Source organism: Phalacrocorax aristotelis, chromosome 3, assembly GCF_949628215.1.
Source record: "Phalacrocorax aristotelis chromosome 3, bGulAri2.1, whole genome shotgun sequence".
NCBI lineage: Eukaryota > Metazoa > Chordata > Aves > Suliformes > Phalacrocoracidae > Phalacrocorax > Phalacrocorax aristotelis.
Window position 1 is genome coordinate 113,931,345 of NC_134278.1, and position 21,310 is coordinate 113,952,654.

At 34.7% G+C, this 21,310-nt stretch overlaps 1 protein-coding gene across 1 annotated transcript in view; it reads left to right on the plus strand.

Annotated features, from left to right (window-relative positions):
* KIF6 (kinesin family member 6) overlaps positions 1-21,310 on the plus strand; it is a 178,916-nt gene that overhangs the window by 56,672 nt on the left and 100,934 nt on the right. The window contains exons 10-12 of the mRNA XM_075089133.1: positions 2,336-2,439; positions 18,809-18,914; positions 19,791-19,929. Coding sequence (XP_074945234.1) covers positions 2,336-2,439; positions 18,809-18,914; positions 19,791-19,929 — 349 coding nt within the window. The remainder of the gene's footprint in view (positions 1-2,335; positions 2,440-18,808; positions 18,915-19,790; positions 19,930-21,310) is intronic.

Consider the following 21,310-nt stretch of genomic DNA (forward strand, 5'->3'; position numbering starts at 1 on the left):
GGGCAATCACCAACCATATGAAGTTTAACAAGGGCAAGTGCTGGATTTTACACCTGGGGCACAGTAACCCAGGATGTACATACACACTGCGGAACGAGAGGCTGGAGAGCAGCTCTGCAGAGAGGGATCTGGGGGTTCTGGTTGACACCAAGTTGAACATGAGCCAACAGTGTGCCTTGGCAGCCAAGACGGCCAGCTGAGTCCTGGGGTGCATCAAGCACTGCATTGCAGCCCGTCGAGGGAGGTGATTGTCCCGCTTTACTCTGTGCTGGCGTGGCCTCACCTTGAGTACTGTTTGCAGTTTTGGGTGCCACAGTATATTAAGGATACAAAGCTACTGGAGAGTGTCCAGAGGAGGGCCACGAAGTTGGTGAATGGTTTAGAGGAAAAACTGTATGAGAAGCGGCTAAAGTCACTTGGTTTGTTCAGCCTAGAGAAGAGGAAACTGAGGGCAGACCTCATCGTGGCCTACTGCTTCCTCACAAGGGGAGGAGTAAGGCTGCCCTTCCTGCGCTGATCACTTCTTTCTGGTGACCAACAACAGGATCTGAGGGAATGGCCAGGGGAGGATTAAATTGGATATTAGGAAAAGGTTCTTCACCCAGAGGGTGGTGGAGCACTGGAACAGGCTCCCCAGGGAGACAGTCACAGCGCCAAGCCTGACGATATTCAAGAAACACTTGGACAATGCCTTCAGACACATGGTGTGAGTTTTGGGGTTGTCCTGTGCAGGGAGAGGAGTTGGACTTGATGATCCTTGTGAGTCCCTTCCAACTCAGGACATTCTATGATTCTATGACTCTAAAATTGAAAATATTATGCTTCTGTAGATTTTTTGTCTTAATAATTAAAATTAGTCTTTTATCCGTATCCTGAAACTGATATTTCTGTTTTTGTCAGACTGAGGTTAATCATGCTAACAAATTTGAACATTGAACAGGGATGGTACTACCAGTTCAGTGTTCTGCCTTTTTATATTCCAGCTCCAAATTTTATTTTATTTACCCAGTAATTGGCACAGACCACATCAGTGTATGTCACCAGAGTGACTAAAATCAGGTTAAAATGTTTGGCCTGCAAAATTAATGAAGCAGTCTTGTAACATCTCTAACTGACAGTTCACCACCTTAATAGATTCTGAACTAAAATATTGTAAGTTAGCCTTTTATACTTTATAGTAACAGATGTGTTACCAGTAAGTTTAGAGTTAAGAGAAATAATCATATGTATGTTTAGAATATTTTTATTTTTAAAGTAAAAATAACCGTTCAAAGTTTAGAAAGTCAAGGTTAAATTTAAACATTAAAAGAAATACCAATGTTTGAAGGAATTTTAACATCCAGTCAAAATGTGTTGTCAGTTTCAACAATCTTATTTCTAGAAAGTGTGTGCAATCAAAAACGATTAATTTTTCCTTAAAAGCGTTCTTCTCTTAAACACTTATTTTGCATATGGAATCAGTGTACTCATATCGATCTAAAAATATCATTGGACTCCTGATACATGTAAGCCATTATAAGGTGATGCGTCATTAAAATAATCAATCATAAAGTATCCAAGAACTCATTCATCTTTTAGACCTAGGGATTTGCATATTGTCCCTGCTTTGTAGAATTTGGCCTTGGGAGGCCAATGATTTGTAAAATATAGCTTTATACAGACATTTTTTCCAAAAGTACAGGCTCCAATAATGAACAACTAGAATTTAAAAATTTAGTACAGTTCTCCAAGTCACTTTCTCAATCATTACTACTCACCAATGCAATTTAATTTCATTATGTTGGTTTTTACTATTTACTTGTTAGTAACTGATATGTCCTGCAATTATAGTATGCTATAATTGTAGTAAGAGTGGAATGTTACATGAGAAAAAAAGAAAAGTTAAGATTAAAATACTAAGATATTGTTTTGGAATTTCTGTTTCTAAAGGGAAGGTAAAAAAAATTTACTTGGTGTGTAGCTGTCCGTTCTCTAACAAAGATATCAGTTCTATTTTAAATGTGTTTTCATTACTAACAGGCAAAACTAATGAGTCAGAAAGCTCTTTTTATTCCTACGGCAAATTATTTTTCTCTTTTTTGCAAATAATCTTTTGAACTCTTTCTATACAGCCATGTCTTCTAACACATAGAAGTTACTGAGTTCAGAAGACTTTTCTCGTTTTTGTAAATGGAAAGGGAAAAAAAGTGTTCAGTGTATTTAAGGTATTGGAAGTGTTTTTTAAAAAGAGAAAACCAAAGTATAATATTTCCCTAAACTCAGACTTCTAATGCAAAAATCATAAACTAGCTATTAATTTGTAGGTGATGCTTAGTTTATGCCTTGCTGTTTGTAGATGATTGTCCAGCTGAAAAAGGAGATCCAGGAGTTGAAGGATGAGCTGGAGATGGTGACTGGCAAGCAAAGAACGTCAGAGCTTTCGCAAGAAGAGATACTTCAGTAATGGCTTACATTGTTTCCATTTTCTTTTTTTTTTTTTGTGGTGATACTTTTCATCAGTTTCTTTCTTGGTATAAATATTTAAATTCATCTCAGAGTTTTAAACTTCTCTGAGTGAATAATAAAATGCAGTTAGGTGCCAGGTTAGAATGGCAGTTTTCCACGAAAAGCTGTATGAGGCTGCTGGCTGTGATTTTGCAGCCTCAGCTTTGAGGAAATGAAGTAAAGTAAACGCAAAAGATGGGAATGCCTGTCAGATGCCAGGCAAAAAGAAGTGTTGTATAATAGTGCAGAATGAAAAAAAAAAACCAGTCTCTCTCACAACTGGATATACGATCTGAGTAGAATTCAAGAAATATTCTTTGTGCTGAGAAATATCCTGCTGCAGTGTTAGTTTGACATAGGCCAAGAGAAAACTGGCATCTCTGATACACAATTAATCAATGTCTTAAAAGGCAAATGTTCAAATTTTTTCCTGAGCATACTATTGAAAGTGCATGATTAATTTACATAAGAGTTGTAACATCTCACAGCTTTTGTAACAGATCAGTACAGCATGTAAGAACTTTCTATGTATAATGCAGACGTATTCACTTAAGCCTAAACATTTACAATAACTAAATTCAATTCCCAGCTTTGAAAAATTAATTGATTCTCTAGGATGGACCTATTTAATCTCTCTTTCTAATCTCATCTGTATAAAAAAAGTAGTAACTGCATAGAGATTTTGTTTGGTTAGCCTATTAATAGTAACTAAGTTAAAGCTGTGAGAATTTTTAGTCTTATTTTAATCTCTCTTGGAACTGGTCCAGAAGAAAACTTCTAGGGCTAACAATTTCCACTGACATCCAGGAGATTCTGGAGACAGGAGGACAGGAGGACAAGCTTCTACCTCTTTTAGATTGTTGTCATTCTTAATTCTTGGTTTTGATTGTTTTGTTTTGTTTTAATGCAGAAAATAAATGACATCTGTATCAAGGATGAGGAGCTAGATAGCATTATGTGTATATACCTTTTACACCATTAATATGAGTGAATTTTCCACATAGGCAGTTACCAGTATAATCTTCTAACCAGAAATGTCCCCTCAGTTCCTACTGGGTTAATATTTATGTATCCTTCTACCCAAAAGTATGGGAGTCAAATGCACCAAGAACATTACAGACTAGCACTGGATGTGACAAAATCAATCTATAGGAAGAAAATGGAAGAAACAAGAACAGTGGAGTATGCTTCTTTTCCTTTATATGCAAAATTAAATGGCCTTATTAGCTAGTTTCTTTTTAACCTGACAGAACTAATCCTTCAGAAGTTGAGTGACTCTCAGTGACTTTATTCAGATATACTTAAGTAAACTATATAGTAATTTAAAGATGTACTTCCCTAACATTATTGTAAAAATCTGTCACATTAATTTTCCACTGTGGTCTTGTTTGCTATTTAGCTTGTATAGGGAAACTGGGTTTTTGGAAATCATTTGGGTTTTTTAGGCCACACCCATGGATCTTACTTCTTAAGATTTCCTACCTGATTTTTTGCCATGAAAATGGCAATCTTACAAATAGGATTGGGTTCACTGCTGACAAAAATTTTTCGTATGAATATGCACAGGAAACCTAGGAATATACCATCTGCATACAGTTGCACTATAACATACATCTGTGAGACCTTGTTTCAGAAATATGTGAGTAAAAAGTGTATCAGTTGTAAGTTTTTCCTTTTTATCTATATAGTACAATATATAGTCTGTTACATTGTCAGAAAAGGTTCTTTCTGAGACCATAGTGAGGAATTTTGCATCCTGTTCCTCCAGAAAGTAGCAAGGAGGAGACTTTAATGAGTTTCTACCTGTAATAAGACACAGAAAGAGAAATAACTTTCAAGGACCTCAGCTATGTTAGGACAACACAAAATTTTACGTTTTTTAAAATTATCATTTCTTTATGTTTACTCAGACTCATGTAGCACATGTTCATTGTTTCAGAAATAGGTTCTTTCTTGGAACAAATGCTCTGCAATTAAAATACAGAACGGAAGGTCGTCAAACAACTAACTTTGTCAGTCGTAAATGCTATATAATGGCCTTGTTCAAAGCTTGTTATTTTTAATATACACTTAAAATGGGAAAATAATTGGGTATACTGTGTTTTTTATGGGTAGCATAGTTTCAAGCAGAGAACAGAAGATACTACTGGAGAATAACTGTCATATACATGAGTCATACTTGTTTATTAATACTGTATGCTGTAGTTGAATGGAATGTTGGAAGATAAGTCAATCTTTTTCTGTAAATGGTTCAAGTGGGGGAAAATATCAAATGTCAGGTTTTATGACTTTTGCGTTTGTATGTGTTCTTGCAAGCAGAGTCTTCACACGTAAACAACTGATGTGGACTAAACACCCAAATGAAAGTATGATGAAATGATAGTATAAAAAGCCACTACTTCAATAAAAATATCTTTCTGTGGTTTTGAATACATATACATTTTGAGCTCACTTTCATATGGCGATAATATTTGTGACCATGCTGGTTTACATCTGTCTAAGCCTCCTGTCCATAAATATCCTGAACATCTGTGAAAATCAACAGATAGCATCTAAGTGTTCTGTCTCCAGTTAGAGTCTATCAATGCATAACACAGCAAATCTTTATGACAGTTCTGTTTATTGAGACTGGCCATCTGAGTTTGGAGCTACTCATTATCTGAAGAGTTTGTTCACATTAAAGAATAAATATACAAGTGAGTTGTCCAAACAGAAGTATTGACCTAGATGAGGGCTGATACAATAATGATTTACTGTTACTGGAAAAAGTCTATGTTGCAGTTTGCGTCTAATTTTGCATCTATAAAGAAACCTAAATAACATTACTTCTCAGGAGATATATTGATCAGATTGTTATGACAGACAGAATGGGGAAAGAAACATGGTATAGGTGATAATGCAACATAGTGTGTTGCGCTTTATTTGGAGGTGTCTCCCAAGAATGGTCCTTAGGGGAGTGGTACTGTAGGGGGTTCCAGACAGAATAATCTCTTGGGGGGGGAGGGTTGATGCTTTTTTAATATTCCCAGAGAGGAAATTATAATTTGGGTCATTATGGATTTTGAATAGAATTTAGACCTTTCTGCTTAGTTAGGATGTCTTCTGCTTAAACTTAAATAAACTGTATCTCAACATGTATATATATGTGTGTGTATATACACGCACACATAAACAATCAAGTTTATATATTTCTTTTCAAAATTTTTGAGCTTTAACAAAAGTCTTACTGTGAATCATTTTATTACAAATAAGGTAATTAACTAGTAAGGAGAAATGTTACTAAATATAGTCTCATCAAAAATAGATGTGTTTTAATTCTTTTTCTGATTCATCATATGTATTTCAAGGGAAGTCAGAGTAAAATTAATTTTCTGAAAGCATTCTGTGCCAACTTTTTTATTTATTCTTTGATTCTGAACACAGATGATCCAAGGTACAAAACACGTCAATGAAAAACTCCAGGCATTTCAAATGAAATCACTGGGCTACTCAGTGCACTTAAGTGTTGCTAGGTGTTTGAAGTTGATATGTGAATAAGCTGTAGTTCATTCTTCATTGTTTTTTTCCTCACTTAAATCAAAGAAGTCTCTTCAGGGATATTTTTTTTCTTCTTATTCATTTAATGGAAGGAAAAAAACATCTGTCAAATAGGCTTCCTCATAACCACTACAATGTCACATTGTCATTCACTAAGTTTCAAACAAAATGGAAAACAAATGCTCCTGACTTTTCTCATGAATGCTAAATTATAATACAACACAACTTATAAGTCCTGTGAATAAAGCTACAGCTGTCTGGAATTCTTACTTCAGAATTCTGTGTTAAATGGTAAGCATTTACATTACTATGTTGTATTTTTTACTTTATTATTTTATTTTCTAAAATGTTAAACATACATGAATTCTGTCGCTCTCATTTTGTTTACTTAAAAAGCACAGCATAAAAAATTCAGCGAGACTACCTAAGTGGTTCAGAACATAGTTCATAAAATGCTTCTAAAATCTGAATTGCTTGCTTTGGATCTTACCATCTACTTCCTCAGCTGTAAAGGGCTGATGTCTAAATATTCTTTGAGCGGGAGAATTAGTTTCTTGTTTGGGGCGGGGGGGGAAAGGAATGTATTAAACTATTTTTAAAAAATTTAGAATATAACAACATACATCCCAAATAGAATGAAGTTGTACTCTCACAGGCTTCTGTATTGTGCTTTAGAATAGAATTAAATTAATTTTTATTTTTTTTTTGTGAGAAGCATGCCAAAAGTAAAAGGGAGAGTCCATTTTGTTTGAATCCTTTGGGATTATTTTGTTGTTGTTGTTATAAATTGTTATAAATGAGCTCATTAACAATTTTCAATGTGTGCCCAGAAAGTCAGGTTTTCGAATCAGGGTCCTGTGTTCCAGAGCACCCACGCTTCCAGAGCCTTTGCCAGTTGGAATTCTCTAGGAACAGGACCGGAAGTACTGGCTTAGCACTTCAATTTATTAATAACTTTACCTTATTTCTTTCAGATACATATGTTATTACAGACGCTTCTATTTTTTACTTCAACAGTCATACATTGTTCATCTTACTCAAGTCCTGGATTTCTCATTACTTCTTTCTGTCTTTCATTTTTCTGTTTCAACATTGTGACATCTGTATGCTATCATGGTATTAACAATATTGCACTGTTGTACAATATAGAGCTTTAACAGTTACTCATACTTAAGCTGTTGAACAAATGGTTTCATTTACAAAGCAGAGCAAATGTTCTTATTTGCTGATGTCAGTGTTCAGTTTCAGTTGCAAGGTGGAAGAAATAGAAGCATATTACCTTGCCTTATGTCAACACAGCTTTGCAGACAGTGGATTTGTGTAGAAGTTAGCAGACTGACTGATACAAGCTGTGCAGGCAATAGTCAAGAGAAGAGAAGCTACCTTAACTATAAAATAGTCTTAAAATCTCACATTAACATCTAGCTTAGACGCCTGATTTAGAATGCTATTAAATCAATGTATTTCTCTAGAGGACATTTTTTCTCTTACATGTTATAAAATCTTTAGTGACAGCACAGGAAGTTCAGGGTCCCAGTGCAGGTACCTACACTGGATGCTTAAAGTAAGTGTAATACTTCCCTTTGATCTTGCTATTTTGTTGCAAGATCACTGACCTAAAGAGTAGAAAAAAAATTCTTATATAATTTAAACTAATCACCTTTCACATTGAAACTATTGAGAGATAATTTAAAGCTTTTTTCAAGGATTAGCAAATCTGTTTTACCATGGGAAAAAATAGAGACTACATACTACGTCCTGTTTTCTAATGTTCAAAAGTCATCTGATGTCACATGGTTTCAAGAAAGATAAAGGAGTATAGTATAACTCATATTAGCGAGGTTTGTGGATAAAAGATAGCATAGCTGAATTTGATAATTTAGATGTTTGAAAAAATCTTGGAGCCAATTTCCAAATATATATGTTCAAAAGTGATCAGAGCAGCTTTTTGAATCTCACTGAAATGCATTGAGTGCTTGGTCAGCTGAATTGCTTCTGCAATTACCACTAAAAACCTGTTTGCATCTTTTGGCATCTTAAATACTTTTTGAAAACCTTTTCTGATTCTTTACATCTAATTTATAACATGTGACACTTGACACAACTTTTTCAAAACTACCTCTCTTTTATATACTGTAGGAATGTCTCAGTGTTCAGCCGTATGAGTCCTTCTGACTCCCTTGAGTAGTTTTTATGCTTGTCCTATGTTCTTTCTTTTTCTTTCAAGTTCTTGCTACCTTCTACTTAGTGTTATTTATATTTTTCAAATTTTGATAAACTGAAAATTAGTTTTCTCTCGCTAATTTTAGATATACTCTAATGATTAGAATATGACTACTGTTATGACCACAAATATTAGCTGGTAGCAAGTAGCATTTCTTTACGTATGTGCTTTTGGTTTGTAATTATAAAGTGTGGTTAAAGGAGGAAATTATCTACTCCGCAAGCTACTTGACATGTTTCTTCTCTGCAAAAACTTTGCATGTGTAGTATTAGCATAGGCATTTTTTTTCCCTGTATAAGCTAGTCTTGGTCTTTTTATGGTCCATGCCAAATGTCCCCTTGACTTACTGATCCAAATATTTAGATCTGTGTGCATTTCACCACTGGAATGAATGATTTTCAACTGTGTAGAACCTGTTTGCATCTGGTTGCCACATTGTAGCCTTCTAGTTCAGAAGAATCTCCTCACATAAGGAGTTAGCAAAAACAGCTTTGCTATATATCTAATTAAAAAAAAAAAAAAAGGTGGATTATATCAGTAATAGGAGGTGCATGTTTCTCTAGTGTGCAATGCAAGTGTTTAATTGTACTCATTCATCTGTGTGTATGATACTACTTGTTTGATTGCTTTACAAAATTAGAAGATCTATTTTCAAAATTTTTACCCCCAAATAATTGAACTTAATATAAATGGAAAAAAAAATCTAAACATTCCATGCCAGCTTGAATTTAGGTAATCTCTTTGGATGCCAACCTATTGGCTATGTAAAGAGGCAGCGTATAAATCCTAATCGTTGCCTACAGAATTAACAAAATGCACATGGTATTCAAAACCACGTTTCTACTTATTATCAATAGGGAGGGGTGTGTTTTAGCTCTGTTATCAGTTATTTTATAAGCACTTGGCCCCCAGCTGAAAATATTAGATATTTAGGAATAGAAAGATAAGACTGTTTGGCCTAACAAACATGTTCGTGTTAAACCAATAAATACCAGACAACTTGAATATTTATGAAAATCAGTTTATCTCCATGCATGTAAATCATTGACCATATTGCTGTGTTGTCTATTTTCATTTGTTCTTTTTACACTTCTAAATATGAGAACTTAAAATTTTTACTATGTCTGTACCTCTTTGACTTTGGGCTGTTTTTTATTTTGTTTTGTGAGATATGACTTCCTCTTCAGGAACATTACTGTAGAGACATCATTCCAATCTTACTCACAAGCTTTATTTTCACCATTTAAGAGAATTACTATCCATTCAGGCTTAAGAGAGACTTAAAGTTTAAAGGTTGTAGTATTTGCTTGTGGAAGTATAGGATTTGCTTCATTATGCTCAATGGTAAAAATTTGAAAATCTGAAGCATTTGTTTTCAAGAATAATTTAGGTTTATAGTACTTTGCTTTCAGCTGATTTCCAGTGGTATTTCTGAGGTTTTCCAACTCATTATCTTAGGCTTTTTAAGGAGTTTAGGTTAACATCTTCCAGGATCAGTCCCCAGATATATAATATCATTGCGTTAAAAATTGTGGACTTGTGCATGATTTATAGTTCACATAATCTAATATGCTGGGAATCCCTTAGGTATCTTGGTATAATTGTCTATTTCATGGGTGCACAAATTAAGGTACAGACAAAGGAAGTGAAATGTCTGTCGATTTAAAAAAACAGTATTAGGGTTTACATTTCCTTATTCTCATTTAATTTTCTATTGCCTGGCTATAGGAAACAGTCCAATCATTCTGGACTACTTTTTGTCTTTGAAGAATTTACTACGAAAACAGGAAATAATACTAGAAAATTACCCCCAATGTTTTGTTTTGTTTTGTTAAATACACAATGTGGGAGGAGGGCTGCAATAAAATAAAGATTTGCATATTTTATCAAAGTTCATGAAGACCTACTTCTGTTTCACTTTACCTCACCAAGAATATTGTGCCTGGGGTTTGTTGTTTTTTGGGGTTTGGCTTTTTTTTTTTCTTTTTTTCTCTCACAGTTATTCTGTAGGAGTTAGGTGAAGGAATGTCTGGCAGAAGTGTCAGTTCAGCTTCATCTGTCTGACTGACTGCCATTGAGAATGACTCCTGGGAAGCAAGAGGTGCCTCAGAACCTAGCCTTTAGTTCCAGAAGAAGTCCTAAAAAAAAAAAAAAGCAGAAGTTCTGTCACTTGCAGCAATTAATTTAATTTCACACATAATTTTGTTTCTTAAAACACAGTTGCTACTGTAATTCAATACCATTATTTACAGACTGGTTTCAAATGTATTTCAGTTTACAGGATGAAACTGAACCTCACAGCAAATTTGTAATATGCAACTTTATTATTGCTTGACTTCCTCATACATACACATGTAAACACTTCAGTATAAAGTGTATTATGTTTAGACTTTTTCATTCTGTTACAATCAGTAGCAGAAAGAGGATCTTTGTTGTCCTGTAATAGATTTTTTTCAGTTGTTAGAGCACTGTATAGATATTTAAAGTGAAAAAAAGTGTAAAAATCTCCCAGACTGTAGAAGCAGAAGACTCTCAAGGTCTTATTGCTCTTACTTCCCTGCTCTAAGACTGCACCAAATCAATGGAGCCCATTCCAGGGCTATATTAATAAAACTATTCTTACAAATATCTACTGGGGGAATCGTACAAAGGCTTAAGTAGCCAGTACCACTCTTTAGTTACCTTAATTATTTCACCCAGGACTTAACCCACTTCTGTTACATTAGAGGTTAAGCAGTCATTTCTGGATACAGAATACAGCATTATCCTCTCTATATGTCAATTATGTGTTAGGCAATTGCTGTCATGTCCACTACCCATCAGTAATGTACTACAGCTTTTCTCAGGGCAAGCTTGGAAGCATTGTGTGCACTTCATCTTCTTTGTCATGCCATTAACAACAATGCCTGGAAAAACCTTCCCTTTCGTCTCCTGTCCTTCATAACATTGATAAAATTTGCTGCTTAGAATCTCCATGGTCTTCCCATACTGATGCACATTTGAAGCTAACTTATGTGGTTAGCTCTTATTAAATATAATGGCAATTCTGCTTCAACTATCAAGCATTATTAGATTAATAGATTCATAAAATATGTGGAGATGTGGAGTTACTTTTTTTAATAACATAAGCATCATTATTAAATGTAAAAATAATTTTCAAAATGAATATATGAAGAAAAAATTGATCTGGAGTATGTTACTAATCGGAAACCTATTGCAAAAGTCTAAGTAAGCAAGCTTCTTCAACTGAAGCAACCTCTCCAACTACCTCAAATTTCTCAGTAGCTTCTTTGCTTGCAGCCTATTTTTCATAAACTTGGATCTCCATTTTTCTTGTCACAGAGTTTGCAGTTGACACACAAAATTAGTTGTTCTTTAAGCAAACTTAATTTTGATACATAATATACTGTGTCAGTGATCAGGGGTTAAAAGGAAAGCTCTCCCAGAAATGAATCATGGCATATAAAGCAAGGTCAAAATGAGTCCTTCCAAAACTGTGTTTTGAGACCATGCATCCTGCGTGTTATTGAGAGCTCTAAACTTTGAAAACATACTCTCAGTTGGCTAGGAGTGCTTTTCTGATGCATTTCAGCTGTGTAATTTGCATTTGGGTTCATACAAACATATGACTGATCCCGAAGTGGATTTTTTTTAAGAAGATGGAAGTCTGTTATTTAATGAACGGGTAAAACTGAAGTAGCACAGTGCTCATCTAATCATTCTGGGGTTGGTCTGTCAGAAAAATTGCATGGAATCTAAAGTCATGTGGATAGAAAGCTTTGTGATTTATGTGTGGCCTAAATGGTAAGCAGGCTTCATTAAAAAAAGAATTCCTGAAGAATGGAAAGTAACAGAAAAGAAATGAAGTTGATAAAGTAAAAGCTGTCTGTGAGCTGCAGTACAGTGTGTGTTTAGACTCTTTGCAAAAAAAAAAAAAAACTATAAAAAGGGAAATGCTAGACCAAGAATTCAAGCCTGATTCACAGTCACTATCCAGAGAGCAGCGTTAGTTTAACATGTTTCCAGCCCAGCTGTTTATGACTGTTTTTCTGTCAGTTTCCTACCCAGCATCAGCATAAGAACAGACTTGTTTGACACAGCTTGTGTTTTTCAGAGTCTGATATCATGATTCAAACTCACCTGTATCAGCACTGTAGTACCTTTCTTTATGTACTATGTTAATATGTATAAGACCACTATCGAAATGAGTTTTAAAGGAATCTCATAAATGATGTGATACTGTACCCTTGGCATTGACTTAGAAAATTTTTTTTTTATGTGGAATTTTTTACTCATGTTTTCCGTTTTTCTTTTTTTTGTCTTTCTGATGAGCACTGAGAAAGAAAACCCCATTCTCTGTTTACTACTGTTTTTTCACAGAAAATGGGTCTTTGTTTGATACTCTCATATTCTTCCTTCTTCAGGAAATTTCTGTTGGGAAAACTATTCTTCCTGAGACAGCAGTGTTCTGACAATAGGCTTCAGCACACCCTTGCTCTTATTAGTGTAAGTTAAGCCTGCGGTTCTTAGGGCAGAACCTCCCAGTCCTAAAATGAAGAATGGAGATGTGTGAAAAAATCCCCTTATTAGGCTTAATCTACTGTAATAACATTAAATAATAACTATTTAATGGTCTATAACTTCCTTTACTTAAAAACATACAAGAGAAAAGGAAAAAAAGGGAACCATTTTGAATATCCAGAAGTTAGAAGACATATCTTCATCTGACACTGATTTTAAATATTTTTTTCCTGTCATGTGAAATTAGCCATGATTATCCATGCTCCAGATTTGGTTAGCAGAAATGCTTCATGGAAACATTATTTAGAGCCTTAGTAAGCTAAACCTAATGAAGAATGCAGCAGCTGGCTTGCTAATATTGTTAACTAAAACAAATAAAAGACTACTAGTGTAATATTTGTTTCTACACAGAAATAGAGATTTTACCGTTTCTGAAACATACTTTTAGGGGTTTTTTACATTAGTTTAGTACTTCCAGTGCAAGTATCTTGTGGCTAGGTAATTCTATTTCAGATTAACGTAGCCTTTTCTGATGTAACTTGTCAGTATAACAAAACCATCTCAAATCAAAATAACTTAAATTGACCATCTTACATTAAAAGAGTATCAAATTCTGAAATAAAGATACATGCCATGTATTTCCACTGAAGCAATTAAGTGTGACTCGTAAGCAATTCAGTAGTTTTCAGTTATCTGTTTGTGGCTAACCCCATAATTAGGTTTTAATTGAATTTCAGTTAATTGAACAGTTTCCATCATTGCTTTTTCCCCATCAAGCTGAGTGCAGTTTGACTGTCTAAGCTGAGCAGTGAGAATGGGGACTAAGTAGTTTTTATAAAGGTCTCTCCATGGTAAAATAGAATTCCTGGCACTGATCTTCACATGATAGTATAGAGACCATCTCTTTATTCAGGTTTCTGCTCCAGTGAGTGAGAGGTATCTGAGGTTACTAGGCTTTTTGTTGTTATTTCATTACTAGGGCTTTGGGTTGATTATCTTTAATTTTAATTTTAGTTGGGGGATTATTCTTTTCGCTACTGATGGATTTCTTACAGAGGGCTTGTAATAAGATCATTTTGTAAGTTGATAATAAAGAAATAGAATACCATAACAGGAACTTACTTCTTCTGCAGTCCGTCTCATAAGAACAATAAAGTCCGGCACTGCTGTAGTGATAGTGTTCAGAAATAAAGTAAAGAAAGAAAAAAAAAATCTCATACTGCATGCAACAACAGTGTTCATAAATACTATGGAAGGGGTTTTTTTTTTATGTTTCTTGGTTGATTTATTTTTTTCTGCTTGATCCTATCTGTTTTTCATCATAAGCTTTAATGAAAATGTGTTGGGCTTTTTTCTCCCCTCTAGTTTATGAACTAGTTACCTTGGCATACTCAGCCATGTCGTAGAACTTATCTACATGAACATCTTTGATTTTTCTAAATTATTTTCCCATTGTCTTTTGGCAATGGGTGTAGTGGGGAGGTTAATGTTCAGCCTGGGATGTGCTGGGAGAAGAAAAGCTCAGTCACAAAGTTAGAAATTTTTCAAATATGTTATGTATTCTGTGCTAAACATGCTCATTCTTCTTGAAGTTCATTTTCAAAACTCCCTTCTTTGGGCAGCTTTATTTCCTAATTTCTGTTTTGAGACGGCATGCAAATATTAACCATTATCCTTGGCATTATAGTAGAAGCTGGTCATTGGTAAATGTAAGGATTGATTGCTCAGGTCTTTTTGAAAAGAAACTGTAGTTAGGAACTCTTCCAGGAAGTAGAACGTACTGACTTTCTAAGAGAGGTCTAGGTATATGGTCTCAGGGCTGAACCACAATTGACCAAAAATATTTTGTTTCCTATGCTTTTTTAGTTATTCTACTATGACTGAGGTGAAAAAAAAAAGTATTTAAGAAAAAGGACATTGTTATTTTACCTCCTGATTTCATATTACCTTTGCTCTGCCGCATATGTATGCCTCTGAGTAATCAACTAAAGCAAGATTTCTAGGGAGCTCCCTGGATTTCTTGTTCTCTGTGGGTTTCTTGTTCCTTTTGAACATCTGGGCCTTACTTTGTTCAGTGCCAGGCCGTTGTATGTGTTCTTCCAGTTTGATTCTTGTTGACATATTCTTGCAACAGTCTTTGGAGGAAAACTGTTTAATATGCATTCCCCTGGTAGAGAACTAAGGATCAAAGCTTAGGTGACTATCTCAGAAGATATTATTATTGCTAAGGAGAAAGGTATTGTCCATCTCTTGAAGGTAACTGAATGAAAACCAAAAGCCATTTTGTTTCTCCTTTGCTTACAAAAAGACTTTTTTTTGCCTTGTCTCTTTCAATAGGAGGATGACTACAGCCCATGAGTGCTCTTTTGGCTGGAAAGTGTGTGTTGGAGTTTTAACTGTAGATACCCCACATGAATGTCTTAAATCTTTTACAGCCCTATGTTATGTAACTCTGTACTGTAGTTTTCATATATTTCATGTATTTAATTTTACTTTTATGGATATTTATAGAGGTAAATATAATAAACTGTCTGACTCAGGTATATGAGAAGGAAAAGGATACTCATCTTGTAGAATTATATTGTCCTTTGTTTTTGAGTCCCATAGCAAGCAGATCTACCTTATCTAACATATGTTAGAAAAAAGAAAATGAACACTCAGTATTCCTTTTTTGCTCTTATTCTCTGTCTTTTTTTTTCCCTCCTCCTGTATTTCTTTATTGTCTCCTTGATTTATTCTGTGAACATATCTGGAAATTAATTGAAAATATTAATTGTATAAATTCATAGGAGAATGTTTCAATTATTTTCATAGTCCTGAAGCTGATAAATCACTTGGGGGAAAAAAAATGTTTCAATTAACTAAGATCAATTCATTAAGAAGAGAAATTTCAAGTTGTATCTGTATGACATTGTCAGTTTATTTTTTACCTTTGTTTAATACTTCAATATACTGGAAGAACTCCCAGAATATCCCGAGTGTTGTCAGACTATTTATTTTAGAAGTAGTTCTGGTAATTTTTATATGGAAACCTAAAATCTGTGAGGGATGCAGTGATTTCTTTTGCTGGTATTCATGAGGATTTTCATTTCTTCTTTGCTTTTCTTTTTCTTCTTTTGTTTTTGTCTGTAGCATTTTCACTAGGTTGGCCTATTCTTGTTCTAATTCCTCAAGATGAAATTTTAAAAACTTATCTAAAAATTCACTGAAGATACTGCTGTTTCCTAGAATTGGCAAAGAGGCTGGATTGGTTTATAACTTCTGATTTGCATTCTGCTATTTCAGACTTGAATCAGTCTTCTGGTGCTCAAATGTTTTTTGGCTTCTATGTAGTCCTTGGGACAGAAAAATGAATTGGGCAGTTGTGTTTTTTCAAGAATGCCAAACACATTAAAGGTACTGTAAGAGAAAGGAAACAACAGCTCATATCTATAACTTCAGTTTGTCTAATTTGTTACTCTTGACAAATTAACCTTGACTCTTGACTGGCAAATAATAATAATTTTCGAAAATAGAACATTATTTTACAAGAATTATATATTATTTTTCTTTCTCTTGAAATATTTTAACTTTCTTCAGTGTTATCCTGGTAATGGTGCAAGTTAGTGCCTTTTTTTTTTTTAATTGATTCCCATAGCCTAAATCTCTGGTAATCTGAGTATGGGTAAATCCCTGGTAAACAAGTAATCTTAGTAAGGTTAAAATATCTCCTTTCTAATTTCTACTTGAAGATTAAAGGCCCATTTTTATAGATGACATCATATAGTCAGTCTAGACAGTCTACTTATAAAAATTATTTTTTACTTGTTTCCTTCTACTCACTGAAATCAATAAGGTGCTTTAGATAGGGACAAACACAGACTTTCTCTGTGTCTGTGTAATCACTATAGCATTCTCATTAATAGTATAAATGCTTCTTTTCCCAGTGCTTACACAAATGCCTACCTCCACATATGAAGGATTCATTCTCCTGCTCGTTGTGCTTAGTGTGTCTGCAGAGTATGAATAACATCTTGTACTACTGGCCTCTATTCTGTTGGACTCTTCATGCAGAAAAAAACATGTAACAATAAGTAAAACTTTGGTCTCTTTTACCCACTGACTTTTGTAGTCTCTTGACTTGAGAAGCAAGTCAATGCCAGTAATGCTTCTGTAAGTAATATTTCTCTTTAAATATCCTCTCCTTTAAGCCCTCCACATGTACAGCTCACATTGACTTCAGGTAGTGCTCTATAAATTCAGAAGCTGTGAGTTTTGCAGGTATGATGAATGATATAGACAACATATTTTTCTTTTGTCATTTAACTGAAATAATGATGATGGGAAAGCACAGTTTATCTGACACTAACTGAGGGTTTCTTTCTTCTTTTCTCTCCTTTTTCTCCTGTTTTGAGAATTGACACTTTGCCATGGTGAGCTCTGGAGATAACTTACCAAACCTACCAGTTATGTTTTCCAATTTTCATTGCTGTCTTAGAGCTCCTGATCTTCAAATATTTATCTCCTGAAAATACTGATTTTTTTTTCTGTTTGTTGTGCATCTCATTGTTTCTCTCTCCAGAAGGGAATTGTTACTGCAGTACAGTAATGTGGGGAATCTCAGTAAGAAACGTTTTCAAAAGCAGGGTAATATCCCAACCACCTACTTTAGGGTCAACCTTAGATACTGTGATGCCTAAAATTTTGGTATGTGGTTACAGCAAAGTGATTCAGATAATCAAATGGCAACAAGATTTCCAGTCCTGTAACTGAAGAGGATAAATTACTATTAAGTGATATTTAGAAGGCTTGCATATGAAGTGAGGAGCTGAACAAAACTAGTCCAAACGAAGCACTAGGCACAGAGAGGGTTCTGAACCCCTGCCCTTCTCTGGCAGTTGGGCACTTGATGCAGGTACGTTAGATACCTTGGCTCACTCAGGTTCAGAACCTAGGTTCATCTTCTGAGGATAACATAAACAAACATTTGAAATCATAGAATTATGCTTTACAGGGCATATAGCTGACATTGTTGCCCACCATTTGCCTACTAAGTTGATGGTAATAGCATTTGTCAGGAACCAGGAAGCCTTTAATCTCCAGTTGATGGAGTTTGAACTTGCACTTGTTATTTTCCAGAAACATACCTTAGTAAGTGGCCTAAGGGCTAGTTTTGGTTTAGAACTCTTCTGCCCTTTTTCTTGAGGATGATCTGCCATGCAACCTGGAAAGCCAGACCTGGAGAGCTGGTGAGAGCATGCAAGAGGCAATCTGACTTTCACCATATAGCTGTGACATCCAGCCCAGAGGCATGGTATATTATGCCTGTGTAGGTTTCTATTCTGGATATTTTAATTTTGTTTTGAAAAAGCAAAAGGATTCTTCTGTGTGACATATTTTCTTATAAGGACTGAATTACCAAAATCAGAATTGCTCCTCCGTAAAGAAGATGTTGTCAGATGTTAAAAAAGAACAAATTGCAAGAGAATAAAATATTAACTACATTTCATTAATCAGAAGAAGAGCAGTAGGTCCTTGAGAAATCTATAAATATCTGCATCAAAAGATAGGTTACATTGCTCGGTGATTGGAGCAGGTAATTTAATTTATGAAAGCTATAAAACCTACTGACTCTTGTAATAGGAAAGGAAGAAGATTTTTCTTTTGCACAAATAAGCATATATATTAAAAAATCCTATGCCCAAAGCCTATGAAAATCTAGTCTTCTGAGAGGGCAGGCTTTAGGTCTTTTCAATTATGAGATGGCAGAAGAACAGAGGTTATAAAATAAATGACAAAAAGAAAAGATTACTTCTAAGAAGCTTTTAGCTCTAGAACTATTCCTTAGCATATGCAAGTATGTTCCAATATGGAGTTGTAGAATCTCCAGTATCAAATCCAGGTTCTAGTATTAGGAACAAAGCGTGGATCTTGAAGGAAAATAGCCTACTAATATCAGTCAGCTTGGTAAATCTTGCATTGTGTTTGAAATATTACTTTACAGAGTTGTCTGCTTGTTTGTGGTTTTTTTTTTTTTTCCTTAAAAATGCTATGTATTTGCAGGTTGGATGAGTTAATTGAAACATTTCTTGAAGACAATGATCCTGATAGCACTCTGGATGTTGGGGCTGACATGCGCAAGATCAAGTATTGCTTCATTCATGTGAAGGTATTTCTTTTAAAAATTTCTTTTAAATCCAGCTGGCTCTGAAAATTACTTGAAGACATTCACAGTTTAAAAAGTGTCAAAAAAATGCAGTACAGTTGAGAGGCATTGGAAAAGGGTAAAACATTTGAACTGTGAAGTGCATGGAGGACTGATAGAAATTTGAAATTTAGTTGGAAAAATTCATCCGCGCTTTGTGGAAACCCCAGCAAGGATCTCAGCATGCAGTAAATTATAAGAGTGCACTGGAAGTTACTGGAATCAACACAGACAAGTTATTTGTATGTGGATAGATGTATCCGTCTGTATTCCCAACACTATAAAGGCTTTATTTTGGACAAACTATGTGAAAGAGAGAGAGTAAAAGCACCGTATCCCTGAATCTGTTACACTAATTCTCCTGATAGTGTTGTAAGCCCTTCTAAATTATTGGGCAAACAAGATACACTTAAACTAGGAAGAAAAAGTTAAATTAATGGGGAAAGCAATAGACGATAATATATACTCTTCTGTATTTTGGGATATAGTTTTCCAGTATAATAATGTATGTATTCCTTATCTTAATTTATTGTCTATAAGTAATTAGGTTTCAGTTATATTGTTAATACTGAAAGCTCTGTGATACTAGGGAACACTGGAATTTGTGTGTAGAAAGAGTAAAGTAAATGGTACGTTTGGTAGTGCAGATCAATAAATGCAACTTGTCCCATACTTGACAAAATGCATATAACTTGACAGTTGACTGGTGGCATGATTGTGTTTTGCCAAGAGCCTAGAAAGTCCTTATGTTATCTACCATGGCTAGGCAGTCTCAGAGTAGAAAAAATACATAGCTGGAGGTAAAATTATGAGAGTGTGGTTTTTCATTTCTCCTAATAGCAACTAATGAATCATTCAAAGATTTCTGATAAAAACCTGTTCTCACAACACATCTCTGAAGAAAAAGACACTAACAAAGAAGCAAGAGAAGAAGTGAAAAAACTGAAAGAACTTCTGCAGCAAAGAGACAATGAAATCAGTATCCTTTGTGAGAAAAGAAAATAATAAATGGGTTTGAGCTGATCTGGTTACAATGGGTTTTTTGTGGGTGAGATAGGCATTAGCTGTACGGAAGGAAATTCTCTCTACTGACCCCACTGTGTTAAAGCAGTTACTCAGTTCCCAATTTTTATGTGGCAGGGCTCCTGCTTTCCACCTGCTTCTATTTCAGTTGTGACCCAAACCAAAATCCTGGATCAAAGCATCACTTGGCTTTAGAACAGTCCAGCCACAGTCCAATTACTGTGGATCAGGCCACGCCTAAAACACTCTTCTCAAGCAAATTAAACCATTTTTTTAGAATGGAAAACTCTGATGCTATATAAAGACCAATTTATTACCTTACAAAGAATAAAATTTCCTGTAAGTGTTATTTTTAGCCAAAGAAAGTGCTACTTTGGGGACTATGGGCTATTTGCCTTTAGAATAAATATAAAACATATACTCTTTACATGCAACTCTAAAATTTAAATTAAAGCTAAAGCTTTTTGTATACAAAAATACTAAACTGCTCAGAGACATGCTTTGTCCATTTCCCTGCCTCACAGGAAACACGGGAGTAGTTGCACTCTTGCACGATGGGTGGGAGTTATTTTTAGCGAGTTGACAGAACTGTGGGCAGACTGCAGCATCAGTGTGTCCCTAACTTCATGGCTACTTGGTCGGTAAAATTTGAATATGGCAGAAAACTGTAAAAAATGGGTTTGTTCTGATTTCGAGTGTATAATAACAGAGATTCTTTCACAGTTATTAGTAAAAAGCAAAATCAATTCATTGTTTATGCTCAACAGTCCCAGATCAGTTTTATATATCAAATGAGAATGACATTTTACATTGGGGCGTACCATGCTACCAGTCTGAACTGAGGCGGCAGGAAAGCTTCTCTATTTCTTCTCTGTCATGGAAGATAAAATGTTCATTGTCCAAGGTGCGCTTTCAAATAAATTTAGCTATAGCACTGACTTACTGTTCCTTTTAAAAAATTCTTCCATTTTCATGTCAATTTTAAGATCTGGATTCCCAGAAACATTTCTTCCTGAAACAAATTATTTCATAGTATGGCACTGATAATGAAGAAAAGCAAAACATCTATCAAATGCACTTGTGCTTGGTAAATATATACAGCTTGCTTTGCAGAAGTACAAGGAAGCAACTTGTGTAAGTCCACGTTAGGAACGATATAGGAAGAATATAAAAATTAAGACTTTGAACACAAAACTGATTTACAGATGCTGCAGCTGCTAAGTGACTCATCATTAGAAAATGAATAACACGTCTAATGTGATGAAGTGGTGGGAAGTATGGAAGCTGATTAGTCAATAAACTACGAGGTCCTTCTTATCATAACAACTGAATTGTAA